A 14,619-nucleotide genomic window follows, 5' to 3' on the forward strand; every position below is an offset into this window, starting at 1 on the left:
CCTTTTGTGAGCCGCTGTTTTGCTTGCAAACAGCTTAACCTGCATCTTCTGGCTTCGCTTTAGAGACGTTGCTGTGGTTCCTGTCATTGCCTGTGACTGGCTGCATTGTGCTGGGTGCCAGCATGGCCAGCGTATGCCATGCTGCAGGTGACGCAGGGCAGCTGTGTGCTGAGGCAGGGAAATCACAGAGCTTGGGTGAGGAGAGCTCTAGGGACTGCATTTCAACAGCCCCAGAGGAGAAGTGCCCGTCTGTGGGTGCTGCAAAGGCCACCGGGGTGACAGCTCTCGGCAGCCTTGCAGGTGTACATCCCTCACCTCCTGGAGCTCCCCGGGCCATCAGCTGCGTGTCTCAGGGCTCGGCATGGGCTTGTGCAATTACAGATCCCAGCACCAGCCTGCACAACACGGTCCGTTCAGTATCGCTAACTCCACAAGAGTGGAAGGGCTGTAGTGAGTTATTTTCAGGAGCTTTTTCACAGCTGTAGTGGGCAGTGCTGTATGGGTTTTGAAACCTCTCACGTGAGGGTGTGGGGTCCTTTTCAGTCCTTACCCTTTAATTGTCACCGGATCCCATGGGGGTGACTGCCAGGACTTTTATCTTGCTGGTCATTGGAGGTGTCAAAGCTGGAAAAGAAATGTTATCGAAACCCCAACTTTTGAAAAGAACAACTTTAGAAACACAGAGTTCCAGGACAATGTTGCAAAATAAAAAAAGGACTAAAACCACTGTGTAATTGGAAGGCCTGAGTTCTGTGTACCCAAAGCTAGTATTTAATGCTATAGCAATATAAAAAGTTTTTAGAGGGAGTTTAATTTACTGTTACAGCTGCTGGTAGGGTGAGGTGAGACAGGGAGCCGGTGTAAGCAGCACTCAGGCTCATGGCACTGCTTTAACCAGCTTACACTGCTGAGTTTTGCTGGGATTGCTGCAGTGATTACAGCGAGAAGTGTCAATCGGGTAGATCGGCAGTGAGCCGTGCGCCTGGTCTGTAGGGTCCTGCCCGGTCTGCTGGGGCGGACGAATTTTGGGGATGTGTGGCCCCAGACCTGCAAATAGGAGAGCAGCTCATGAATATCCTGTTAATTCACGTTAATTTGCAAAGCCTAGCAAATTTTCAGAAGCACGTAGCGTTATCTTGAAATAAGACCGCTGTTTCAGACGATTAATGAAATTCAATTAAGCATTTAAAGAGCGTGAGACTAACTGAGGGAAAATTACGTTCTTTTTCTCTGTCTACCTGCTGGGTTTTCGGGACTTCTGTTTTTCAGATGGGCTCTTTCTTTTTTGATGGGATTCCCGTGTAGCTTAGGTCCTGGGTGCAGGAGCAAGAGGCGCTGTGCGTGCAGCGGGGCTGGCAGCGTTCACCACACCGTGCCCCGGATCCCCACGGCCGGGGGAGCGGGCAGAGCCCCTGTACGCTCTGGCACCCGGGGGGGCTCTCTGCCCAGTCACCTTGGCTTTCCCACCGGTGGGCTTGGTAGGCTTCTCCCATGACGGCTGCAGCGCTTCTGCTGGTGCTGAGGCTTGCGAGGTTCCTTTCAGGACTGTGCAAACAGTGAAGCAAAGTTTCCAGAGAGCGATTAAGAGGGGAACTGTTTCAGATAGCTGAGCTAATCCATGCTGGATTCCTGCAGCATGGAAAAGAGACGTTATGAATGCAAAACTGTCTGGGGCAAGAGGTATATTTTCTGAAGCCAAGAGTTAGAGCTTCTCTGTGGATAGCCAGAAGCGCGGCACAAGTGGGTGCTCAGCAAAAGGCTGTGCAGAAATAGCTCTGCCTGGAGGCTTGCACAGGACCCAGGTGTTGCTTACATGAGTAAAACAGGCTGTAACTGCACACGGGTCAGAGATGCTGGAATGTCATTCTGCTGCTGGGAAGCAGTTCTGGGAAATCCAGCGTGAAAGGTAGCCACCTTGCATTTCCGAAGTGCTGTGGGGAAAAGCTTTCATCTCAGTTTTGCTTTCTGAACGTATTAAAAGCTCACCAGTTGTGCACCTGGGACCGAGGAATGGCCTCTGCTTGGTGGGGCTGGTCCTCTGAGAGAAGCCAAAGGCAGCCTGGGCGAGACAGCTGCCTTCACTGCTCCAGCCCAACAGACCGCCCAGGTTTGCTACAGAGTATGGCAAAAAAGGAGAAAAACCTTTTTCTACAATTCTTTGACTGTTTTTCGCAGATGCTAGTGTATGAGAAGATACCACCATACAAAGATTTTCTGCAACGTTTCAGAAAAAGATGAAAACAAGATTAAAGCGTGACCACCCCCAAACAGCTCCTGCCTGGGGGTGTTACCCCCTTACGTGACAACTGCCTCCCCAAAGTCCCAGCGTCAGCTCCACTTTGATGCAGGAGATGCTCCATTGTCGTTAAAGCAAGACCCTGGCTCACATTTGCTGCAAAGGGCTTGAAGACGTTAATTAATGCATCCCAGAGGCTCAGGAGCCAAAGGCATAGGACAAACCCTTGGGCTCTGGCTGGTTTTGAAGGAGCAGTCTTGATTTCTTGGCTTATCTCCCGTGTCACAGGCAGTAGTGAGCTGTTTGGGCGCTTGGTGATGCAGCTGTTTACCCAGAGGTCCTGAGCTTTTGGTCCTTGTTTTGGACTCATTTTCTTGGGCTGCAGGTTTTGCTGTCTACAGCAAGAGACCTTGTACGGGTCTCATCTTTAACTCAGGGCTATGTGAACAGTTTACCGCCGCAAAACCATTCAGCAGGGAGGAAGAGTGTGCTGCTGGTGGGGAAGCATCCGACATTCCTGTTTTGAGAGTGGAGAGCCCAAACACACCGTCCTGCAAGGGTGTGTGCTCCAGGGGCACGTACCATCCTGGCATCACACGGCTGCTGGAGGGTGTCCCTGGACGTCCATGGCATGGCCAGGCATCAAGGTTTTGGGTCAAGATTCAAAACAAGCCAAATCCGATGTATCAGAATTTGCTTCTCATTTTATTGTGACCATTCATATACAGAATTATGTGTTTGCTTTTAGTGTGAAGGTTAATTTTCACAGTTGCAGTGCTAACTCTTTTCTGGGCTTGTAACACAGACAAAAGTAGTGCAATAACAAATGTAATGACGTTCTCCTAACAGTTTTAACTTGTGACTCCAGGGATTTTGGATAAGTTCCTCTTGCTTCCCAGAAACGGAGCTGAGAGCAAAGCTAGTCCCCAGATTTTTCCAGCCTTCAGCTGTGGCTGAGGTGTGATTTATGGAGAGGGCTTTCCTGCCTTTCCAGAGGGATGCTGCTCTTCCTTCCACAGGGCGAGAGCCTTGCTCTGGAAGCTGTAGCGGCTGGCCTGCTCTCCTCTCGCCAGGGGCAAGTTTCCAGAGAGAGAGCTTCTCTCATCAGCTCCTCGAGCAAAACCGACTTCGAGCTGAGCAGCGCCAGCGTAGGAGACTGTATTTCTTCTGAGCTGCACGGATGAGCTGCTCAAACATAAATATGCTAAAGCTTGCAGCTGTTAAAGCTGTGGCCTGTCCAGGAAGATTTCTTGCTCCATTAAGAAATCAGAGACTCTGCTCAGATGGGAGCAGCTCGGTGCTTTGTTTCTTCCCCTAGCTTATTACCAGGCACAAATAACTTAACCCTTTTGTTACCTCTCTCTGTGAAACATGCACACTGGTGGCTACCTGCATCACATGAGAATCAGATTGCTGAATTAATGAGTAGTACATTGGTAATGCAGTTTGAAGTTGTCAGGCTACATTAAGCACAAGGTGGTAGTTAATTGTTAGTTTATATATTATATATATGTAAATTCTTCATCTTCTATTTTTCCTGCAGGAAAAAACAAAAGTGGTTGAACCCTTGGACTATGAGAACGTGATCCTTCAACGCAGAGTTCAGATCTACAGTGATCCCCTCCGGGACCTGCTGATATTTCCGATCGAAGATGTATCTGTGAGTTTGCACTGGCTGGTTCTCATGTTTGAGGCTCATTCATCTCCGGTCCTGCTTACCTTGGAAAACTTCCACCGTTAACCTCATGTTCATTTTGGCTGCATTACTGACACGCGAAACCAAAAGGACCCACTGGCGATTTGAGCCCACCACGTTTAAAGCAAGTATCAAGCCCTGAAGACCCAGTTTGCACTGAAAACATGTTCTCCTCTTTCCTGCAGATCTCAGTCATTGGTCGACAGAGAAGGACTGTCCAGTCAACAGTGCCAGAAGATGCTCTAAAGAAAGCTCAGAGTCTCTTTGTCAAAGAGGTAGGGGCAAAAGTCTGCGCAACGCCTGCCCTTAGCACTTTGTCCCTTAAGCAGGACGCTCTGCCGTAGCTCCCAGTCTGTGAGGTGGCCGATCACTTAGCTTTTCCTGCTGGGAAGCACCGGTCACAGGCAGGCTGGCTGCAAGAGATCATTCTCGCTTGTGTCTCTTGCTCAGTGCTGCTTTCCAGCGGGTTTTGTGCGCAGATAAAGCGTGTGGCTTTGCACCACCTGCCTGAGCTGCAGTGTGTACATCAGGGTCCTGAGTGCCACGAGTTTGTTAGGACCATTCCCTCCAGGTGCAGTGGAACTACATGCCAAGCGGTGGTCAATGTCAAGTTAGAGGCATTACATTTCTGAGGGCAGAAAATTGGCGCTTTCTGGAAAACAGTCCCCTCCCAAATTGCTACTCCTTTTTTCAAAGCCCTGGGTTGATGTAAATACAAAATCAGTAGCCGTGTGGCAGGCCAGATGCTGTGTGATTTTGTTTCTGTGCTGAAAAGATTCCGTATGAAATTCGGTACTGCAGCATAAAACAAGTGCAGCAGCCTTGTTCAGACCCTTTCCACTTGTGCTTGCCTCACCCAGCAGTCTGTATAACCTTTCAGAGCTGTGCAGGGTTTTGTTTTGCTTGGTGTAGCTTTCAAAGAGCTGTATTGTTTTTCCTTTCAGTGCATTAAAACCTACAGCTCTGACTGGCACGTGGTAAACTACAAGTATGAGGAATACTCAGGAGACTTTCGGATGTTGCCATGGTAAGTGTCATGCTCCCTTGGAATACTAATGCATGGTCACAGGGCTGGGGTTTGGTCAGGCTTAGCAGAAATCGTCTGCCTTTCGTCCTGATGCCTGTCCCACAAGCAGCCTCCCCTCCGCAGGCATGGCGCTCTGAAGGTTGGAGAGCCAGAGGTTCGTGGTATCACACCGTTGTTACTCAGCTCTGTCTCGGAGCTGCTGGCAGCACTGTCAGCGTGAGTCACTGCTCCACATGCTATCCACCAGCGTGCAAACAGCCCCCTCCACCTGGGATGAGGACGGACTACAGTCTGGACTCGTGGCAGGATAAATAATGCTGGCCGTGTCTGCTCATCCTGAATTGGGAGGCTCGTTGTCCCACTGGGCTGATGCTCTCTGGGTGCTAGGCATGGTGTTCCCATGCTGAGCAGATCCTCTTTGTGCCCCCTGTCACTGAGAAATTGTTTGACAACTTCAGTCTGGTGGTGTAGTATCACTGGTCATGCTGGCAGTGCTGGGGAGTGATGTACTTTGAAATGCTGGGCTTTGCCAGTCATTCCAGCCCCAAAGCTAACTGGGTTTTTCAGACAGGCGTATACATCTCGGATTTCTGGTGGATTGTTATTTTCTCAGTGATGGCGCCGGCTCTGCTCTTGCATGCCTGGACCGCTGTTCAGGCTGCTCGTGTGCTGGCAGCTTGTTAAATGCTTTTTCTTGTTAATTGGCTGAAATGGGTCTGTTCTGAGGATCTCGCAGGGATGTAAAGCAGCAATGGGGCAACACTGTTGATCAAATCATATTAAAATCTGTGAACAACCTTGCAGTCTGATCTGGCTTCTTTTTTAGCAAGATGGAATATGAGCTGACCTGCTGCATCTGTGTTGCATAGGTGCAAGTCAGCAAAATCACAGAATGATAGAGTGGTCAGGGTGGGAAGGGACCCCTGGAGACCATCTAGTCCAACCCCTGGCCAAAGCAGGGTCACCTCGGGCAGGTTGCACAGAGTCATGTCCAGGCGGGTGTGAATGTCCCCAGAGAAGGAGCCTGCACAGCCTCTCTGGGCAGCCTGTCCCAGGGATCTGCCACCCTCGTGGTAAAGAAGTTCTTCCTCATCTTCAGAAGGAACTTCTTGTGCTGCAGTTTGTGCCTGTTGCCCCTTGTCCTGTCGCTGGGCTCCACTGACAAGAGCCTGGCCCTGTCCTCCTGGCACTGGCCCTTAAGATACTTGCAGACACGATAAGGTCCCCTCTCAGCCGCCTCCTCTCCAGGCTGGACTGGCCCAGCTCTCCCAGCCCTCCCTCATCAGGGAGATGCTCCAGTCCCCCCATCATCTTTGTAGCCCTGTGCTGGCCCCTCCCCAGCAGCTCCCTGTCTCTCCTGAACTGGGGAGCCCAGCACTGGACCCAGCACCCCAGATGTGCCTCACCAGGGCAGAGCAGAGGGCAGGGTCACCTCCCTCGACCTGCTGGCCACGCTCCTCCCGATGCACCCAGGGTCCCACTGGCCGCCTTGGCCACCCAGGCACGCTGCTGGCCCATGGGCAACTTGCTGCCCACCAGAGCTCCCAGCTCCACAGAGCTGCCTCCCAGCAGGTCAACCCCAGCCTGTACTGGTGCGTGGGGCTGTCCCCCCCCAGGGGCAGGACCCTGCACTGGCCTTTGTGGAACTTCAGGAGGTTCCTCCCTGCCCAACCCTCCAGCCTGCCCAGGTCTCGCTGAATGGCAGCGCAGCCTCTGGGGCATCAGCCGCTCCTCCCAGCTCCGTACCGCCAGCAAACCTGCCCAGGGCACACTGCAGAATCAGACAGCTAATAAGAAGAAAGCTAATTACATACTGCTTGTGCTTAATTTCCATGAGATGCATTCAGAAGTTAGCTTTCTCTGGCAGTAAGGGGCTGTAGGTCTCTTGAAATCTGTCTTCTGCAGGAGGACAGTTTTGCTGTGCTCTGTAGTCCACAGTTTGGCTATTGCTTCTGGATCCAGCTGCTGGCTCGGACAACCCTTATGTCCCAGTCATTGAAAATGAAAATGTGTTGTGATTTCAGCAAATCCTTTAGGCCAGACAAGATTCCAAGCCATGTGTTTGAAATTGATGAAGACTTTGAAAAGGATGAGGTAAGGAGTTTATTTCTTTTTACATATTTCACGCTAAGATCTGTTAAAAAGCAAATTTCACAAAGCACAGTCAGAATTCGGTTCCCAGGAATGGTTTTCTGGCTTCGTACTGTGAAGATGGGACTACAACTGAGACAGTGATTTATTTCCAAGCATGACAAGATAATCACTTGGAGCCAAGGGTCTCCTAAATTATCTGGAATATTAGCCAGAATATTTCTCATGGCTTTTTCCCTTGAAAAGTGAAAGGGGGGGGGGGGGGGGGGGGGGAAGGGAAGCCAAACGTTTACTAAATAAAATTCTTCATGTCCAGAATTAAAAGTGAGCAATTTGGTTTTCAACTACACTGCAGTATTGGGGTCCTTCTCTTAAGTTTTGTGCTCCACCACATAACCTGCAATTCCTCATCAGCTGCTTGACCCGCTGTGTTCCAGGCATGTCGGACCTGTTCTATATATAGTCTGCAAATGTTCAGAGGCGTTTGCTCGCTCTGGAAGTTGGCGTGTTTGTGCTCAGCTGGTTGCAAGGAAGATGTGCAGCCCTGGAGCTCTTCCATGGGGGTGTGTTGGGGGCTCTAGCAGTTGGGACATCTCAGACCGGGTGGTCGTTTTGGATGGTGCAGGTGCCATGTTCCCCTCTGCGCATCATGGTTGCTACAAAAGGGAGGGGTAGCGTTTTTCTGTCTCAAGTACCGCATGAAGCTTAATTCATGCCCATGACATTAAGAAATTTTAGATCACATCTGGAAGAGTTTAGCCCAGCTGTTCAGAACCCGCATGGCACCGAGGTGCTGCTGCTGGGGAGCTTACAGAGGAGAAGGGGAGTTTCTTGCAGAGCTGAAAATTTGAAGGGGCTGTTTCATGCACGTTTCTCACAGTTACTGTGTGTGTCCCAGCGCGTCTCAGGTCTGGACTGGGATGGCCTCTTTGTAAGTGGAAATGTATTGTCAAGTTTGGCCTTAATTTGTTTTGGCTGCGTTGTTGGTTTGCATTACATCATTGACTTGAGGTGTTACCTCTTTAATAATATCTAATTTGGGCTGGAGACAGAGCTGCGCAGTATGTTATCAACATGCTTCTGAAAAAGCAAAAGGACAAAAATATGCTACACCAAAATTTGGTGGAGAACTTTTTTCTTCTGGTCCGTGTCCCAGATACTCAAACAATTGACGTTACTGAGGTTGGTTGTGGAAGAGTATTCCATGTGCTTTGGCAGATATTTTGGCATTTGTATCTTTTGGTGTGGCCCTATCTAAAGGATTCTGTTACAGTTTCCTGACAGAGCATTCGCATTAGAATTAAGTAATGGAAATTCAAGTAAAAGAAATCTCTTGATGAAAAAAAGGAGAAATCATGGGTTGTTTTACCCAGGGAAATAAAGCATCAGAAAATCTACTTTGTCATTGTGAGTTTGACAAGAAAGGGGTGAAAACCTGCTATTTGGGATGCAGGAGACGATATAAAACAGTCCCTTCATAGCTCATCGGCAGACAGTCCAGGTCCACCTCTGCTGCTGAGTCACTGGAAGTCCCAGGGTGAATTTTTTTCATCAGTCTGGGATCTCATTTCCCTCCTTCCCCAGCGGAGGTCACAGTGGGTATGGGTGGAGAGCCGTTCCCCCTTTCTGGCAGCCTGGGCCAGGAGCAGAGGTGGAAGTCCCAGCTGGTATGCCAAGAACAGCCTGGTTGGGTCACTTGAAACTGTTTGTTTTGATAGATGTGAAACCAGTTACATTTCAGCTCTTGGGCTTTGGTGGGTTTTGCCTAAATTTAAAATGGAGAGTTGATTTATCAAAAGGAAATGACAGAATAAGTCTGGAGTTCTGCATTTTGCAACTTCCTAAACAGACCGTTTTGAAACTTTCCTTCTTCACCAGGTTTTTGAAATACTGCAGAAGAACCAGTATGTATTTCCTCATTGCAAAATTGCTGCACAGCTCTATCAGTGCAGATGTAAGCTTTCTTTTTTAAAAGTGACCCAAACTAGCCTGTTTTGCCTCTTTTTTAGAAAGAGACAACCCTCAACATTTTTGTGATGACGCTGAATGTGTAGCTGTACATGTTACACGTGCATTCCACATGTTGCTCTATTGCTGTAGTTGAACCAGTATTGCTTTCCAGAGGGGACATATTCTTTGTGTCCAAGGGGAATTTTTTGTAGGAGGCAGTTCACCTGACCTCCTCTTTTTCTGATCTTTTGCTCTTTCAGGATTCCTCGTCCCTGTGCTCCCAGAAAGGCGGTGTGATAAAGCAAGGCTGGCTGCACAAAGCCAATGTAAATAGCACAATCACTGTCACCATGAAGGTGAGTTGGGTCCAGCGTTACGTTAGTCGTGAGCGAGGCACGAGGTGGAGCTCAGACCACGTCTGCAAAGCCAGCAGGAGTGCGACGGGTGGGGCTGGGGTTGGATGGGTGTCTGTCCTGCTTGTAGAGCATCCCAAAGTGGACTGGAAAACCCAGTCTGGCAACAACCTTTGGCCCTTCCTTCCCCAGAATATAAGACCAGTGCACCTCAAATCTGAAAGCTGAACAAAAAGGCGAAGCGTGTTCAAGTGAGTCAAGGCTGTTTTCTGAGTGAGCAGCTGAGGCCTGGGAGGGGAAGGGAATTTAAATCACTGAAACAGCTGCCCTGCAAAGAAAACTTACTGAATTGATAGTTTCCTTGCTGGTAGGAAATAATATACGGGGACCAGCTTTAAATTGAAATGGCCAGGTTTTGCTTTAAAAGCAGGGGTGATACCGCTGAGAAGATGGAGCATTACTGACCTCGAAGCAACAGCTGCACTGTCCTCTGTTCTCCACTCTGTGTAATCCAGTGTGACATTGCTTGGATTTTGCAGTGGAGGTTTTTAATAGTTCGACCACAGGTTTTTTTGTGTGGCAATGAGCCTGTCTGTTGTTCCGCCGTGCAGCTGCCTTGTTACAGCATAGAGAGAATATCAGGGTGTTATGTTCAGCTGTGCAGCTGGAGGATGGCTGCAGTGGGGCTGCTTCATAAGGGTATTGGTAGATCTCAAAAAGTTCCGTTGTTCTAAAGCTCGATTCAAGGATTTACACTTTCATGAGAAGTGGACCAGGACCGCTTATAGGGCTGATTTTAATGTGAGTTTTAAAATGAGCTTGAAGGCAACAGAACAGGATTTTCTGATCCTCTGCTTTTCCGAGCAGCAAGGTTGAAGCCATTTCTGCTCCTGGAACTTCTGGAGGAGGTGTCGTACATACTCAAAGCAATCGGGTCCCTTCTTGAATGCGCCTCCTGTGGTATTGGTGGCCTCAGTGCCCAGCACCACAGACCCACCTTTCAGAGATGATAACCCAAAATACACTGGCTTCAGTTCAACGGATAGGATCCACAGAGTCTCTTGTGAAACTTGGACATCGAAGTACCGAAAATCAGTAGCCATTTTCTGAGCTGGTCCCGGTCACTTCTGTGTCTTACAAGACGCCTCCTAAAGCATATGTGAGAAATCTGAGGACTTTTGAACTTCTTCAGCATTATCACCACTTTGGGAGGCTGCTGTGCTATCACAGAAGCAGAAACATTCATCTTTTGAGTGCTGGTTCTTCCACTGCTGTGACGTGCTGCAGTGTTGGTACCATGGTGTTGCTAAGCATGTGCAGTGTGTATTTTGTGGAGAACTAGCCCACGAGCAAACTGTAATTAAGCTACAGCTGCCAATTTTAAAGTAGCCTTTCCTTTGCAGAGAACTCCCCTGGTCTGGCCCAGCCCTCCAGCTGGCTGGTTTGCAGCATGCTGCATTACAAGCATGGCATCAAGATTTTCTCTCTTTCTTTCTTTCTTTCTTTCTTTCTTTCATCTCTGCCCAAATGGACTTCCCCAGTTCCTGACCGTCCCTCTGCAATTGCAATGTTCACCAACAGCATCTGTAGCCTGATCAGAGGGGACCATTCCCTCTGCTTCTAGGTTTATAGTATTCATTTCAAATGAGCGTGGTCTTCTGACAATTATTTCTGACAGCAGTGCTTACAAGAGGGGGAAGATCATAGGAATAGTGTTTACTGCTTGCTTCTGCATTTCCTTTTGAACAGAATTCAGAAGATGCAAATGGTTTAGCATGAAATCCAATACCCATGAGGGATATCAACCCTGTAATATCTAGAGAGAGATCTATCATGGGTTTCTGTAACATCCGCTGCCAAAAGTTTCTGAGATTGATTCAGTGAAGTGCTAAATCAGTGTTTAAGCTGGCTAACGCTTAGCATACATAGCTTTCCATGTATTTTTATGCTTTATTGAACTAAAGGTTTAGTTAAATCTTGTAAAATTTAAAGGTGAAAAACATTGGAGCATCTCCACAGCTATCTAGTCATCTAAATGATGCCAGAGGTTACTTTTCAGAGGGCTTAGGTTACCGTTCAGAGTGCAATGCTCCCTTCCAGTTCTTTGCAAGCGAGTGGTTTTATTAAACATGTGCTGGTGTCAGTAATGATGCGAGCAGGAAATTACTAGTAGTCTCCCATCTGGGATGAAAAATTATGTGTTTATTCATAGATCTTCCAGTTATGCAGAACAGTGGAAATACTCACAGTGCAGCTTGCCCTGGCTTCCTTCGTGGTTCTCCTAACACAGATACCCAGCAACTGTGACATGCACCCTGCTCCTTACAGACCTGACAGCGTATGCTGCTACCGTAATTGCTACCAGAATGTTCTCCTGAATTACAGTCCACTGCCTTTTGGCTGACAAACGTCAAGGAAGATGTTCTGAGATACTGGAGAGTTGGGGGTTTTGTTGTTGGTGGTTTTTTGTTTGTTTTTTTTTCTTCATAAAAATCAGTAGCTCAAACATAGGAACACTTCTCTCAAACTTGCTGCTTTCAGAGGTGAGAACTGAACACTAAGCCCAAACCAGTTAATTAAAATAATTTTCTATTAAAAAAATACAAAACCAAGCAGTTGAATGGATTACTGTGTCTGTTGGCTTGCATTTGAGCGCTAGGAATTTCCACATGTCTGTTCCAAAGTCTTCAGGGGAGTTGCTTTGTAATTCTAACTGAGGTCTTTATCAAAAAGGCTCTGGAAATACTGCTCTAGGATGGGACGAATCTTCAAGCAACGTGCTGATCTGAGTTTACCACGCAGAATTACTTTGTAAAGATGAGTTAAGCTGGAGCCAGCTGAGAGACGAGCTGGAAGCCCTGGGGCTTTGCTTTAGATAGGCAAACTTATAACAACAACAAGGAAATTAAAATTAAAGATGACGACGAAATCTCTATAAAAACAAATCATACTCAAAGGGGTGAATCTGCAACACTCTGGGGTCATCAGTGTTTCTTGTTACGGTATTTTCTCAATAGCAGGAAGGCAGATACCAAAACGGTGGCTGTGGTTTGTGATTGTGTACAACAGAGTGAATACTTGCATGAGCAAGGCTTTGTACTTTTGCAGGTATTCAAGAGGAGGTATTTTTACTTGTCACAACTCACAGACGGCTCCTATATTCTGAATTCCTACAAAGATGAGAAAATTTCGAAAGAATCCAAAGGCTGTATTTTCTTGGATGCTTGCAACGATGTTGTTCAGGTAGGTGTGCTTTCCGCGTGGCTGTACATGGGCATTGCTAGCTCCGAGACAGACGTGCTCTCCGGCTCTGTGTCAGCAAGGGGTGAAGGCGTGGATATACAAACTAACCCAGAGCTGGTTTGCTCTGTCAGCTAATCTGATTAAAAGGCACTCAAGGCATTTCATAAGGGTGCCATATGTTTGGCCAGGAAGACAGCAAGTGGAAGAACTGCTGTCAGATGAAAACGGAAGCATTTCATCGTTACCTCATCTGCTGTCACCCTGCTCTGTCCATCTTCACCTGGTTATCACAGGTCAGGTGCCTTACTGAGGGCTGAAGCCAGTAAGTAGTTGGTGTGATTCAGTCTTGGGCAGCTTCACCCTCTATTTGCTGCTCGCACCAGCTTCTTGTTTATGAAGTTACATCCCAGTAAGGCCGTGCAAGCATGCAGCCCTTTGGGACTTATGAACTGCAGAGGGCTTGTAGGGTTTCAGGAGCCAGTATTTGTACAGGGCTTAAAACCTGGGCTTGCTTTGTAATGCTGAGAGTGAAATGCAGCAGTGGATTGCTGCTGTGCCTTCTGCCATTGCTATTTCTGCAGAAGCTTCAAGCACCGAGTGTGGTGGAGCAGCTGAAATTACTCTGGTGGTTTGCTTCAGCACGGATGAGTCAGAGCTGTGCGTTTCCGTTTATCTTTCTGAACACAGTAAGAGCAGTAGCGCACACGCCTCAGTGATGTACAGAATGCACTTCCCGAGCTGCATCAGATTTGCCTCGGCTTCTGGTTGGAAAATGCTGTTTAAAGGCCAGTGTATCTCAGAAAAGTTGTGTTGAACCTCTTGCTTTTAAGATAGATGCCTCTAAGCGTCCTGGAGTGCAACGTTACTTACTGTGTCAGACAAACCCAGTTCCTGGCTTCTCTGGGTAAATGTTAAAAGGTCTGACAATATAAGAAGGAGCTTGCTTCTGCTCCTCAGTGCGCTGTCTGTCATCCAGTCTGGCTTTCTGCCGCTTTGAGAGTTGCTGGCAGCCATGGATCTGCGTACTGCTTGATCGCTGCCTTGAAGCCCTTCATGATTACTTCAGGAAGGGTGCTGTGTAAAGGGGGGGTTCTTTGCACCGTAGTTCACAATATTTCAGTTCAGGATGCTTTCACAGAGAGGAGCCTTACAGCAGATACTGTGCTGAGTCATTGAGGAAAACGTAATACAAATATTTCTCTTTCTTGTTCGTTTAGTGTCCTAAGATGCGCCGTTACGCGTTTGAACTGAAGACCATAGACAAGTACAGCCACTATCTTGCAGCTGAAACTGAGCAGGAGATGGAAGAATGGCTGGTAACTCTAAGAAAGATCATTCAGAGCAATGCTGAGAGTTTGGTGCAAGAGAAGAAAGATACCGTGGAATCTGTGCAAGGTCAGTTTATACATACCTGCCTTCACCCTTCTCCAGCATGATGCAAGCAGCGTGCCTGGAGAAGTGTATATTTTTCTTCCTGTATTAATAGCGAAAATTGTGGCTGACACATGGTATCATGCAAAAGGGCTTAGTATAATGTGGATGATAGCCCGAGGAATAGAAGGGGAGGGAAACATGACCCTTCCCCTGGATGGGAAATCCATGGCGAAGTTTCAAGACTCCTGGAAAACTGGCTCTGTGCTGAAGTTCTGTTTTGGAAAGACCTGGCAGGCTGTAATAGTATACTCTGCTACTAGTAATGTATGGAAAAATCTTACTCCTGAGGAATGGAAAAGTCTCCATAAACTGTTTCTGTGCTATTGTAAGCAAATATTGCAGGATGCTTTCTGGCAGAGAGGTGCTCCTGCAGTTGGTTTGAACATCTGTTTTTTGTGTCCTTGCAGATGATGAGTCAAGCACGCAGGGGAAATCAGAGAACATCCTGGAGAGCCTGGAGAGAAGCATGCATCCAGAGCTGATGAAGGTATCCTGTTTGCAGAGGTTGCCCTCCTAGCCCATAGCTAGTTCTCTCCACCATGTCTATAAAAGGGATTTTCCATTTTCTGTGTCTGCAGCTCTGGGGGAG

The 14,619-nt window shown here is 47.9% G+C and overlaps 1 protein-coding gene across 6 annotated transcripts in view; it reads left to right on the forward strand.

The window, feature by feature from the left end:
* Nucleotides 1-14,619, forward strand: part of DOCK11 (dedicator of cytokinesis 11) — an 85,266-nt gene that overhangs the window by 14,899 nt on the left and 55,748 nt on the right. For all 6 annotated transcript variants that reach the window (XM_055817888.1, XM_055817892.1, XM_055817889.1 and 3 more), the window contains 8 exons: nucleotides 3,780-3,896; nucleotides 4,118-4,207; nucleotides 4,877-4,959; nucleotides 6,984-7,053; nucleotides 9,261-9,356; nucleotides 12,462-12,596; nucleotides 13,814-13,991; nucleotides 14,438-14,517. In XM_055817888.1, coding sequence (XP_055673863.1) covers nucleotides 3,780-3,896; nucleotides 4,118-4,207; nucleotides 4,877-4,959; nucleotides 6,984-7,053; nucleotides 9,261-9,356; nucleotides 12,462-12,596; nucleotides 13,814-13,991; nucleotides 14,438-14,517 — 849 coding nt within the window. The remainder of the gene's footprint in view (nucleotides 1-3,779; nucleotides 3,897-4,117; nucleotides 4,208-4,876; nucleotides 4,960-6,983; nucleotides 7,054-9,260; nucleotides 9,357-12,461; nucleotides 12,597-13,813; nucleotides 13,992-14,437; nucleotides 14,518-14,619) is intronic.

Source organism: Falco peregrinus, chromosome 13 (genome assembly GCF_023634155.1).
Source record: "Falco peregrinus isolate bFalPer1 chromosome 13, bFalPer1.pri, whole genome shotgun sequence".
NCBI lineage: Eukaryota > Metazoa > Chordata > Aves > Falconiformes > Falconidae > Falco > Falco peregrinus.